Source organism: Gadus chalcogrammus, chromosome 16 (genome assembly GCF_026213295.1).
Source record: "Gadus chalcogrammus isolate NIFS_2021 chromosome 16, NIFS_Gcha_1.0, whole genome shotgun sequence".
In the NCBI taxonomy this organism is placed as follows: Eukaryota; Metazoa; Chordata; class Actinopteri; order Gadiformes; family Gadidae; genus Gadus; species Gadus chalcogrammus.
The window spans coordinates 34,195,845-34,208,131 of NC_079427.1; the positions used below are offsets into that span (position 1 = coordinate 34,195,845).

The 12,287-nt window shown below is 42.0% G+C and overlaps 1 protein-coding gene across 1 annotated transcript in view; it reads left to right on the plus strand.

Annotated features, from left to right (window-relative positions):
- LOC130405725 (uncharacterized protein DDB_G0271670-like) overlaps positions 1-8,565 on the plus strand; it is an 85,449-nt gene extending 76,884 nt beyond the window's left edge. The window contains exons 3-4 of the mRNA XM_056610890.1: positions 8,066-8,120; positions 8,453-8,565. Coding sequence (XP_056466865.1) covers positions 8,066-8,120; positions 8,453-8,565 — 168 coding nt within the window. The remainder of the gene's footprint in view (positions 1-8,065; positions 8,121-8,452) is intronic.
- The last annotated feature ends 3,722 nt before the right edge of the window (positions 8,566-12,287 follow it).

Sequence of the window (12,287 nt, forward strand, 5' to 3'; positions counted from 1 at the left end):
GAGCGTGGTTCACACCCCCCTGTGCATTTCTTCCAATCTCTCTTAACTGGCCTGTAGCGTTAGGGCAAGTTGCAAATATAAAAACTTCTTGCCTCTCCTGTATTGGTTGAAAAATCTCAGCTGTACTGATAGACAGAAATAGTGGTTGAAGATAGTTGAATGTCAATGTTTATCGGGATGAAAATGTGAAGTGTTAATGAATTGTGTTTAATCAAGTTTGATTATAGTTTAAGTCAAAGGAGTTGGAATTTGGTAGTTTGATAGATTGCTTAACTGTGGAGGCTAATTAGCTAACGTGAGTCAGCTAGCAAGAAAAGGAAATGCGCCAAATAAAAGTATACATGGTGTCCAAATGGGTACAGGGGTGATGCAGGTGAGCATGTCCTAGGGTTGCCAACTTCCTCCGCCCCAAATGAGGGACACTTTGTTCAAGGTGTGTGCTCACACACGCACTCACACGTCCTACTAAATCTACTAATTGTAGGTGTTAAAGGACAAACCACTTCTGTACTTGCTTGGGTGTATGGTTAACAGTCATAACAATTTGGCGAGTTGCCTTTAAAAAGCCAATTTCTGTCATGTTTTCAAAAAAGAAGTTCTATAATCTGGTTCATGAAAGCTATATGAATGAACCACTCTGAGGGGGGGGGGGATCATTTTGAAGAAAAATACATTTATGGGCGTAGAACTTTTTGTTATTCTCCATCTGTCTTAACTGTCTGTTGCTCATGCATTATATTGGTGTTGCTATCCTGACCTGTCGCTCATACATTATATTGGTGTTGCTATCCTGACCTGTTTCTGTGGTTTCTTACTATTGTCTTGTCTGTGTCTCTGTTGTTATCCAGTTGTCTTTGTCTTTGTTGTCTGTCTCTCTGTTGTTATCCCCAGTCAACTGTCTCATGGACCTCCTCTTACCCTGAAATAAATCACAGCATAAATTATTACATTATGTGAAGATGTGAATGGCATCTTCACTGTTTTAAAAGATGCACATATTCCTGTCTGGCTGTTAGCCGTAATAATCTGCAGCTGTGGCTCATAGGCTAATTGAGCCACACCCATTCTGGTGCTCCTTAAGCGGGCAAGAGTTTTAGACTGGAGGGAGGCTTGAGTTGTGCAAGGGACTCGACGGTTGTATTAACTGTTTTAAGTAAAAATATGCTTTTCAACAACAACCATGTGCGTCAAGGAAACGTTTTTTCACGTTTTTTCATAGAAATACTGCCCTTAAAATATGCCGTTATCTAGCAGAAAGCTTTATGTGGCTTTAAGAAATTGCAATAAATTAACAAGCAAACAAATCAAAATAAGACTCACCATCTAGGCTGCTGCTTTCATGGATATTTATTGTAGGAGTAGTAAAAGGAGTAGTAAAACCTACTATGATGGGTCGAGCGTGCAGTAAACATAATGCACACACACACAAAGGGCTCCAGTTTAAAATAATCCTGTTTATTAGATAAGAATAATAAAACCCCACTGCCACAGTCTACATTTCCCTGCTTACCACACCATCCGTCTCTGTCAGACCGCGCGTTCCAATCAGCCCCTGCTGTGCATGGAGAGTCTTCCATGTTCACGCTTTCTCCCCCGACTCTCTCTCCGCCCTAATTTGTCAATCTCCCTCTCCTGTTTCTAGTTTCTGGCACGTTTACAGCAAAGCTCTGCTCTAGAATCTTTGGTTTACGGTAGCCTACTATTGGCCATTGTCTACTTGACAGGGCCAACGAGGCTGTGATTGAAATACTGGACTGGAGCTGTCCCTGTCGGGACAAATCAAAATAGCCAGCTGTCTGGCATTAGACCCCTCCCTCAAAAAATATGATGTGATGACAAGACAGTGTTGCCATGGAGACAGTCATGAGCTGTTAGTGGGCAGGCAGGCTCTGATTTGGGTGGAACAAAAACCAAAGGAAGGGTGCTGTATTAAGCAAGGGCTAGCTATGGTATTACTCAGCAGATTTCTGCAAATTCAGAGGCGTTTGTTGTGTAATGAAGCGCAGGGGGATGGAGCCATGAGTCAGACAGCCAACCAGAGGTCTAAGATCAGGATAACAGGAGAGGATTTTCTGCCTCACCGGCAAGTGAAGTGTCTGTGTAACCTTGCACGCTTACATGGGTGTGTTTGGTATCCGCTCATGCGTACGTTTCTGTGTGTGTGTGTTGGTGTGTGTGTCTGTATGTGTAATCGTGTGTCTGTGATTGTGTATGTCTGTAAGTGTGTGCAAGCGTGTTTATGTGCCTGTAAGTGTGTGTATTTGTCAGTGTGTGTGTGCGTGTCGTCATGGTTTTGACATGTTATGTAGTGATCACTAAAGTGCTTCATTCCCAGCAGTGGAATTCAAGTAAAGGAGGATTATTATAAGCCCTTGTTAATTAAAAATGTTTTTTTTTTCTCTCGCATCTTTCTCTCTACTTTTACCCTCAGCTTTATTATATCCACTATAGAGTATCTATGTGACCTGTGATCAGTAAATTATGAAAAAACTCAACTCAACTCCTCCGCCATACTTTCAGCTACAGAAGCCATTAAACTATTAATAAGTTCAGCTCTTTAACGACATGATATATATCAGCGTTTTTATACTCAACTTTTTAAACTATTCAGCTTTTTCCACCTCCACTTTTTTTTAGCATGGGAGTCAATGGGAGGACGGCGGATCCGTCCTCCCATTTCCTCTGTTACTTAAGACGTAACTCAATCAATTTTCAACCGTTTTATCTTCGTTCAAACCATTTAACAAATCTACACACTTGTATCTTCAATACTATCCAAACGGAATTTCGATATCATTTCAACTTTCTTCAGAATCACAGTTTAAGTTTCAAACCGTCATATTCTACAATTGGTCCCATTGAAGCCGTCTGCCCATTCACACGCGCAATGGCTCCGCCATTCTCTTATTACACACACACACACACACACACACACACACACACACACACACACACACACACACACACACCACACACAGCTTTATTCCAATTCGATTTTAACATTTTTAACACTTTTCAAGTCTCTCAATTGATTAAAGCTATTCAACATTTCTACTGACTACTAGTACTACTCCTACCACTACTACTACCATTACTACTACTGCTACTACTCCTACCAATACTACTAATACCACCATTAATACTCCTACTAATGCTAATAATACCATTACTATTACTTCTACCAATACAACTACTACAATTACTGCTACTACTTCAGCTACTACTACTACTTCAGCTACTACTACTACTTCAGCTACTATCTACTACTTCAGCTACTACCTACTACTTCAGCTATTATCTACTACTTCAGCTACTACTACTACTACTTCAGCTACTACTACTTCAGCTACTACTACTACTTCAGTTACTACCTACTACTTTAGCTACTACCTACTACTTCAGCTACTACTACTAATTCAGCTACTACCTACTACTTCAGCTTCTACTACTTCAGCTTATATTACTTCAGCTACTACTACTACTTCAGCTACTACTACTACTACTACTTCAGCTACTACTACTATTTCAGCTACTACTACTTATACTTCAGCTACTACTACTTCAGCTACTACTTTCAGATTCTTCAGTTCAATTCATTTTACAGTTCTTCATTTTCAGGAATGCTTAGCACTTTTCAAATGAAATTTCGATATTATTTAAACTTTATTCAGAATCACATTGTTAGTTTCATACCGGCTTTGTTTTCAGTTGAGGACGTTCAGGCAGTGTTGCCAGAAAGGGCTGTTTTCCCCGCTCTATTGGGCTACTTTTAATCACACACACACACACACACACCACACACACACACCACACCACACACACACACACACACACACACACACACACACACACACACACACACACACACACACACACACACACCAGCAGTGCAGGGCAATACATTTGACCTTTCAGATTCTTCAGTTCAATTCATTTTACAATTCTGGATTTTTGGCAATGCTTTGCGCTTTTCCTTTAGCTGTCACTTTATTTGTTTCCAACCATTTACATTTTCTTAATTGGTGTGCATGTTTACATTGTTTACTCCATTTAGACTTTTGAATTTTTGTTCAAATCCCTTAACTTGATTAAAGCCATTTAACGTTTCTTTATGTCTTAATCTATGTGGCTTTATTAAAAAATATTTTCAACCTCACTTTTTCTGCATTTTCACTCAAGGCATTTTCTGCAGGAAATGCATTTTCCTGTTCAATTTAATATTTAATCTGCACCTGGTGCATTTATTAAGGAGGGTATTGTTTGGTTTAATTTATTGCTGTTCTTGTCATATCAGAAGCATATAGTTATATTTAGTAATGAGTACAAGTGACACTAAAAAGCCTGTACTATAAAACCTCTTCATTCTAAAGAATCAAATGTATAAAAAAAATCAGGAAATGTGCCAAGGCTGCATCTGAATACTCGTACTTGCATACTATATAGTATGCATTTTGTAGTATGCGAAAAATCGAGCGCGTCCGAATAGTCAGTATGCATTCTGTAGTACGGAAGTCGTTTCCGAATGCATACTACCGCCAAAGTGAACCACGGACCACACTACGCTATCCCACAATGCAACCGGAGTCTGGTAACAAACGAAGAAGAGATGGCTGACCCGACACCACCAACAGCGGCTTTTTATTTGTGTGTGTGTGTGTGTGTGTGTGTGTGTGTGTGTGTGTGTGTGTGTTCAATAAAAAAGGAAAAATTAACTTCAATCGTCTTTTTCACGGAGTAACAAATAACTGTAAATGTATTATTATTATTCCAAAAAAATGACTTACCAAATGTCCACATATATACAACATAACCTGCCGGTAAGTCGCTCTACGAGATGACCGACGACGACGCCTTCTAGCAGAGATATCCATTTCAAGAGCCATTCGCGTAGAAAGAGTCATTTTTTTATTTAATAGCAACGATAACAAGACGGAAAACAGGTACATTTTGCCGCCATCTGGGGGGAGATACGTCATCTCCAAACATCCGGTGGAGTTTCGGCGGCGTTCGGAGGCGTTCTACGCATGTCTATAGACCGTACTACACAGTCAAGTGTAGTATGGTCAAGTAGTAGACACTAGACAGAAATAGTATGTACTAGGTATTCGGATGGTCTCCGATAACTGCAAAGTCCCCAAGTATTTCCTCATTCATTTCTTAACGATTGAAAGACTTCAATCGTATTTGAAATAAATATCCAGATATCTAGTGTTTAAAGGGGACATATTATATTTCAGTTTTTCCCTTTGCCACAGCGTGTATTGTTTTTCCATGTTTAACATCTGCTTAGCTAAAACTCAAAGTTTGAGCCAAATGGAGTAACTTGTGCCCAGCAAAAACTCCTCATTCACTGCCTGAAACACCTTGCTTGCAGTCAGCATTATTTCTGTGGCAATCTGATGTCAACAGTCAGAATGGAAGTGCAGGGGTCCTACCTCCCGGCTGCTTAGCCCTCAAACAAAGCTATTGAGGGGGGTTGCCGGTGGTGTTCGGGTAGCTGTATGTCGCCCTTTGCAAAGACTTCCAAAAGAAGACGATGTGTAGAATGAGTCGTTACGATTCATTTTCCACTATTCCTCTGCATTCCAGCCCCAGTCTTGCATTGTCTTCGGAAACCTACATACTGTCAAGCCGGCCAGGATACTCCTGGCTTATCCGGGGCACTACAGATGATGGGATGACCTCCATGACATTCTGTCCCAAGTAGCCCCAGCACCAGCTGAAAAAGCTGCAAAATGAGATGTACCTGAAACACCGGGATGGATCTATTATCAATCTAGTTGAAAACCGTCTTTGCTGTTTGCATACATCAATGCTTCTGAAAGTTTTGTACATTTGAAAAAAATGATATTGAGGAAAGCTTTCATTTGTCATGTCTTCACGTTATTTGGATTCTGTGGTAGAAATAAACTATAAAATAAATGTTCTGCAGGGTATACTGATTCAAGCAGTTAGGCTCTAGGCCTTGTTGTTGCACTATGCAGTTGGGCTCCAGGCCCAGTTGGTGCACCATGCAGTTAGGCTCGAGGCCTGGTTGGTGCACCATGCAATTAGGCTCTAGCGCTGGTTGGTGCACCATGCAGTTAGGCTCGAGGCCTGGTTGGTGCACCATGCATGTAGGTTGGAGTAGAGGCTGCTTTGTTTGTTTTACAACCTAATAAGAAAAAGAAGTGCAAGAAATACTGTTTGATGATAAAGCAAAAACTCCTACGGCAAAATAACTGCATAGGGCATATAATTTATCCAGAAAGCAAACTGTATTTCGAATAAAATGGTTTTGGAATAGTTGACATAAAACAGCATATTTTACGGTGAGGAGGATAATGTACAGCGAATGCTGATGCAGGACCCCAGCAGGAAGCGGAGGTTGCTGTTTTTCCAAACACAATGTTAATCTATTTCTTAGCTACTAAGACACAACAGAGGAGTAATGGATGGAATTATACTAACTGTTGTTTACGGATACCCTGTGAATACCTTATTGAGCCATCATATAGCTACACCTACACTAAGCTGCTACGTCCCTTTGTGCTTTGCTGAGTAGATTTGAGGAGTTCAGGTCATGTGGAAAACATGATATCTGCTTCTCCCTCACATGCAACACTCACATTACAGACTTGTCTTTTTCCTGTCTACTTGCCGTTTGACTGACTGACTTACCAACCAGCACCCTCACTTGTTTTGTCACGTTATAGCTCTTTTTGTAGTTGTAAACAAACAACCAAAATAAAAATAAATAAACATAAAAATGAAGCTTTTCTAATCAAATGTTGAAGAGAGACAATTGACCTGTCGCAAATCTCCGCCCTTAGAACGTAGATGAGCCAATGACATTCCAGACTTAACTATAGTCGGACATCAGCTCGGACAACTCCATTGAAAACAACAGGGAGGAGGCCTAATTTTATGTTAAATAAACATGGTCAAACGATGTGCTTGGGGTAGACTGTGTGGCAGGCCAGAAAAGCAACTGAATTCAAGCTTGTCACCTTGTATTTTTAATTTTTGAATATGCTCCTCCATAGCGTAATGTAGTCCCTTTTGATTGCTTCTGGAAGAAATTAAATAATTTCCTGCCCAAACTCTAAAACCTGCTTTGATATACATTTTTCCATAAGTTTTTGTTACCTAGTCTGGTTTGTTTGTCGAAGTTCGTCATGGTCACGACGGGGGGCGCGAAAGGTCAATTAAAGCTGTTGTAGTTAAAGATGTGAGAGTTGAAAATGGAGAGAGCAGATAAAAGAAGAGGTTGAGAGTAATATCTTAAACTAAACATCTAGAAAATAAAGAAATTAAAAAAGGCATTTCGCACACACCTGTGATTGACAGGCACAATCAAATCTCAGAAAGAATCATGGCAGAGATGAGCTGGGAGCGACCTTATACAGAGGCAGGTGCAGTCAACTCAATTATTTTTATTGATACGATTTTCTCACAGCACATTTCACTCACTAGTAGCTTATGGATGGCTAGGTCATGTCTAACAAATTATGACTCAAATAATAGCACTTAAAGCACCTTTAACAAAAAGCTAGAGGAGTTATTACCACCTCAGATGTGTACACTTTTTTGTAAAGAATGTGGCATGTGCTCTTGGTTAAAAGGCCCCAGCACAGCATGGTATCAGCCAATACATCCAGCAGTGATAGCTGTGTCCAACCATGCTCTTTTAAGGTTAAACCCTCGTTTTCAATCCGTCCTCATGTGAGCAGGAGGCGTGTTTGGGTTGTCAAAGTCGAGTCAAGGTGTTTGATAATCCAATGTGTGGTATGACATGGTCATTCTGTACAATTACATGCAAAGGTCAAGAATTACCACATAGGATAAAAACAACGACTATTGTGTTGTTTTTTAGCTCATGCTTCCAAACTGTTTTTTTGTAAATTTAAGTTATTTAAATTGTGTAAGTTATTTTCTCAGTATATCAATATAAGAACCACACACGCACACACACTCACTTACACACACACACACACACACACACACGCACACACACATAAACACATGCTTCTGACACATGGTCCGGCTGTTGAAACATTGTGTCTTTTTCCTTCTTTCCTTGCAGAACTCCAAGAGTGCACAAGGCCTTGTGGGATTGCGCAACCTGGGAAACACAGTAAGTGTTCACACACACACAACACACACACACACACACACACACACACACACACACCACACACACCACACACACACACACACACACACCACACACACACACACCACACACAAACACGGGCACAGACAAACACACTACACACACAAATGTAACCATCACTGGAATGCGGACATCAAAATAAGCAGTTCAGACGGAGCCTCCCCATCCAGCCCATTATACAATAAGTGTCCGAGAAGCTTTACTTTCTCTCGGATGCCACAGTCAGCCACGGCCCAAACAGACCTCTACACATCCAGACACATCTCACCCATTTGTCCCTTGGTCGTGTCATTGAAGGGCCTTGGAAAAGGGTCCACAACAACACAAAAGGTTGTGACCTTTGTTCGCAGCAGAGTGGAACGTTCTCTTGTTTGGCGGAGACTGGCAAAACCAGAGTTTTCTCAAAATGACAGACCTATTTCAGAAACAATACAAAAATTCAGGAACAATACTAAGACAGCATTAATATGTTGACGATCATATGAGACAAACTGTATAATCTTGTTAAAAAATAAAATGGTTTGGGGTTAACTTGCTCTTTAAAGGAAAATTGAAATTGGCAAGTTCCCATGGGATTCCGATTGTGGTACAACTAAATGCAAATACCTATTCTATTTCTAGTTGGCTATCATGGCACTGTATTTGGTCTGTAAAATCAATAAAAGAAACGCGACGCAACTGCATATTGCATAACAGAGAAAAGCTGTGTTGAGACCACAGACAGCAGAGGAATGAGACTCATGAAGCGCTGACAGGGAGTTCTTCTTTTATGTTTCGATCACTATTAGCGGTTAGCGCTGATATGTTTCTGCCAGGCAACAGGCGTAGGGGCTGCTCCTAAGATAAGTGTGTGTGTGTGTGTGTGTGTGTGTGTGTGTGTGTGTGTGTGTGTGTGTGTGTTGTGTGTGTGTGTGTGTGTGTGTGTGTGTGTGTGAGACAAAGAGAGAATGCACTTGTCTGCTTTTCAGCGGGTATACAGTAACCTAATCTCATCTCACCGCTGTACTCCGGACCTGAAGAATTCTCGCTCTCTCTCTCTCTCTCGCTCTCTCTCTCTCTCTCTCTCTCTCTCTCTCTCCCCCTCTCTCTACCCCTCTCTCTACCTCTCTCTCACTCTCTACCTCTATCTCTCTAGGGTTAGCGAGGTATGTTGTGCTCAAAGCCTGGGTTAGTTGTACCACGAAAGTCGATCTCTTTTAGCGTCGCTGTATCACCATGGTGACTTATGCTCGCAACCAAACCTGGTCGGGAGCATTTTTTCGGCTTAGGCCCAATCCCGTTTCTTGCTCACTGTCTCAACCCTACATCTCAACCCTAACCCTAACCCTTACCCTCATAGCTCATGCTCATTGCTACCCCTAACCAATCCCCTCCACCAAATGGGACAACCCTACCCTGTGACGTCATCATGGCCTCCCCGTGCCCCTAGCAGATAACCAGACCCCTGGTAATGTTACAAGAGACAGACTGGCTGCCATTGTCTCGGGCAACGAGCAAGACCCATTGTAAAGATGTTTAACCTGAAATGGTATTTATATTTTGTAATTGGCCTGTTTAAATGAAGGATTTTTTTAATACTATTTGTCCCTCGTAATAAACCTTTATTTTGAATGTCACTTAGCTACATGTTAAAGGTGGTATTAGGGTGCACTCACACTAGGGCCCAATCCCATTTCTTTGCTCTGTCTCAACCCTAACCCTCATTGCTACCCCTCATTGCTACCCCTCATTGCTACCCCTAACCGATCCCCTACCAAATGGGACAACCCTACCCTGTGACGTCATCATGGCCTCCCCGTGCCCCCTAGCAGATAACCAGACCCCTGGTAATGTTACAAGAGACAGACTGGCTGCCATTGTCTCGGGCAACGAGCAAGACCCATTGTAAAGATGTTTAACCTGAAATGGTATTTATATTTGTAATTGGCCCGGCCTGCCAGACTGGCCACACTCACACTGGCAGATTTGAGCACGGATAGGTGCTAACAGCCACGGCCACGGCCAGAAGGCCTAGTGTGAGTGCCCCCTTAGATAATAATCGGTTAAGAACAAGAACACTTTAGAAGAAACCCTTTAATTAAATAAGAAACACTGAACCACACATCTAAAAATACACACAAACACACCTAAAAATACACACACACACACACACACACACACACACACACACACACACACACACACACACACACACACACACACACACACCACACACACACACACACACACACTCTCTCAGCTTTTGAGAGAATGGTGGAGAATCACATCTTCTCCACCATTTCGCCAACTTTGCCTCGCTCTCCTCATGCCTCGCCTGCTCCTTGGCACTCTCCTCTTGGAAGGGTGTCTGGGGTGGTGGAAGAGGTGCCTGGGGTGGAGGAGCATGAGGGAGAGGTGGGGGGGGCTGGTGGCAGTGGACTCAACGAAGTCCTGAAAGAAAACGAATAAGAAGGAATTAGGAATTATGCCAGAACTGGTTGATATGGCCATATGTTATGTACAATATATAAAGCTATGTACACAATATAGTACTGCCAAAAAATACATTGATTAACCATGTCATATTACTAATATAATATAATATCTTAGTATAATAATACTTATAGAATATTACTAATATAATATATATGAGTAGGTATATTACTTATAGATTATTAATAATTAATAACTAATAATATTACTAATATTACTTTCTATATTAGCTAAGAGTTTATTGTTTACTGTTTACTGTTTTTTGTTTACTTTTTATAGTTAGTTAGTTAAGAGTTTATTGTTTATCTTATCTTATATTATAATTATTGTTTACTTTTTACTTTTTATTTTACTTTTTATAGTTATCTTAGAGTGTTTATCTTATTTGTATATAATTTAATATTGTGTTGCGTTTCTTTCTGTAAGCTACTGGACAATCAATTTCCTTGAGGGAGTCATCCCAAAAGGATCAATAAAGCCTAATCTAATCTAATCTAATCTAATCTAATATAATATATTAGTATAGTAAAGCTTATTTTTAACCTGGAGTCACTAGAACATGGAAGATCTGGATATCATACGACATGATATCCAGCCCGGTCGTATGAGCCCGGTCTGCAGCCCCGTCTGCAGCCCGGTCTGCAGCCCGGTCGATGGCCGGGCTGCAGAGCTCGTGATCGGGCATGCATCCCGGCCGAGAACCGGGGTCGGGCAGCCTGCGCAAGTCGGCCGGGGACTTTCGCGATCTTCCGCGAAAATCGGCCACAGACTTCCAGAGTCCGCGGCCGGGCTTCGAAGCTCGCGGCCGGGCTGCAGAGTATAATTAATAAAATAATTACTAGTTAATTACAGAGAAAACTTACATTTGTGTTTTTCCAATCCTGTCGCATCTTTTCGTCCTCCATCTTGTCTAGGATATTTCTTGATTTTCCGTTTTCTCGCAAGGTATTGTGGGAGCAAGTCAGAACTGAAGCGCTTTGAGGGTGCCCATCGAAAATCTCAATTTTGAGGGGATGTTAGCCCTCCCCCCTACCCCTTAAGCTACATTTAAACAGTATTGGGACGTGACTCCACGGCGCGTGAACGCGCAACAGCGAGGGCTAGGGTTGAGATTTTCTATGTAGCAAAGAAATGGGAAAGGGCCTAGGCCATCTGGCCGTGGCCGTTGGCCGTTTTCACACCTAACCGTGCTCAAATGGCCCCATTGTTCTCTGGCCTGCCCTCACACTAGGCCATCTGGCCGTGGCCGTTGGCCGTCGCAGCTGTGGCCTGGCCACGGAAGGCTCTTGTACATACGTCATCACGTCGTAATACGTCATCACCAAGCGTCCGCTGCATGGACCATAATAAAGTCTGCCGCCAGTCAGAGTTTTAACAACAATGGACAACAACACAGAGAACACACCAACAGTTGAACCGCTTGACGCGATGTTTACCGTTTAATGGGAAAGAAGGCTCGTCGCCTTTATTATGTCCGTGGTCGTCGCATTGACTATACGTCATCCAGCTCAGGTTGCGTAGCTGTGCGTGTGCGCGTGTCGGCTCATTAGCATCTGTACCGTAGCGGCCCGTGCCGTAGCAGCACACCTCTCCCAAGTGGCCAAATTGGCCCGGCCTGGCCAGACTGGCACACTCACACTGGCAGATTTGAGCACACGGT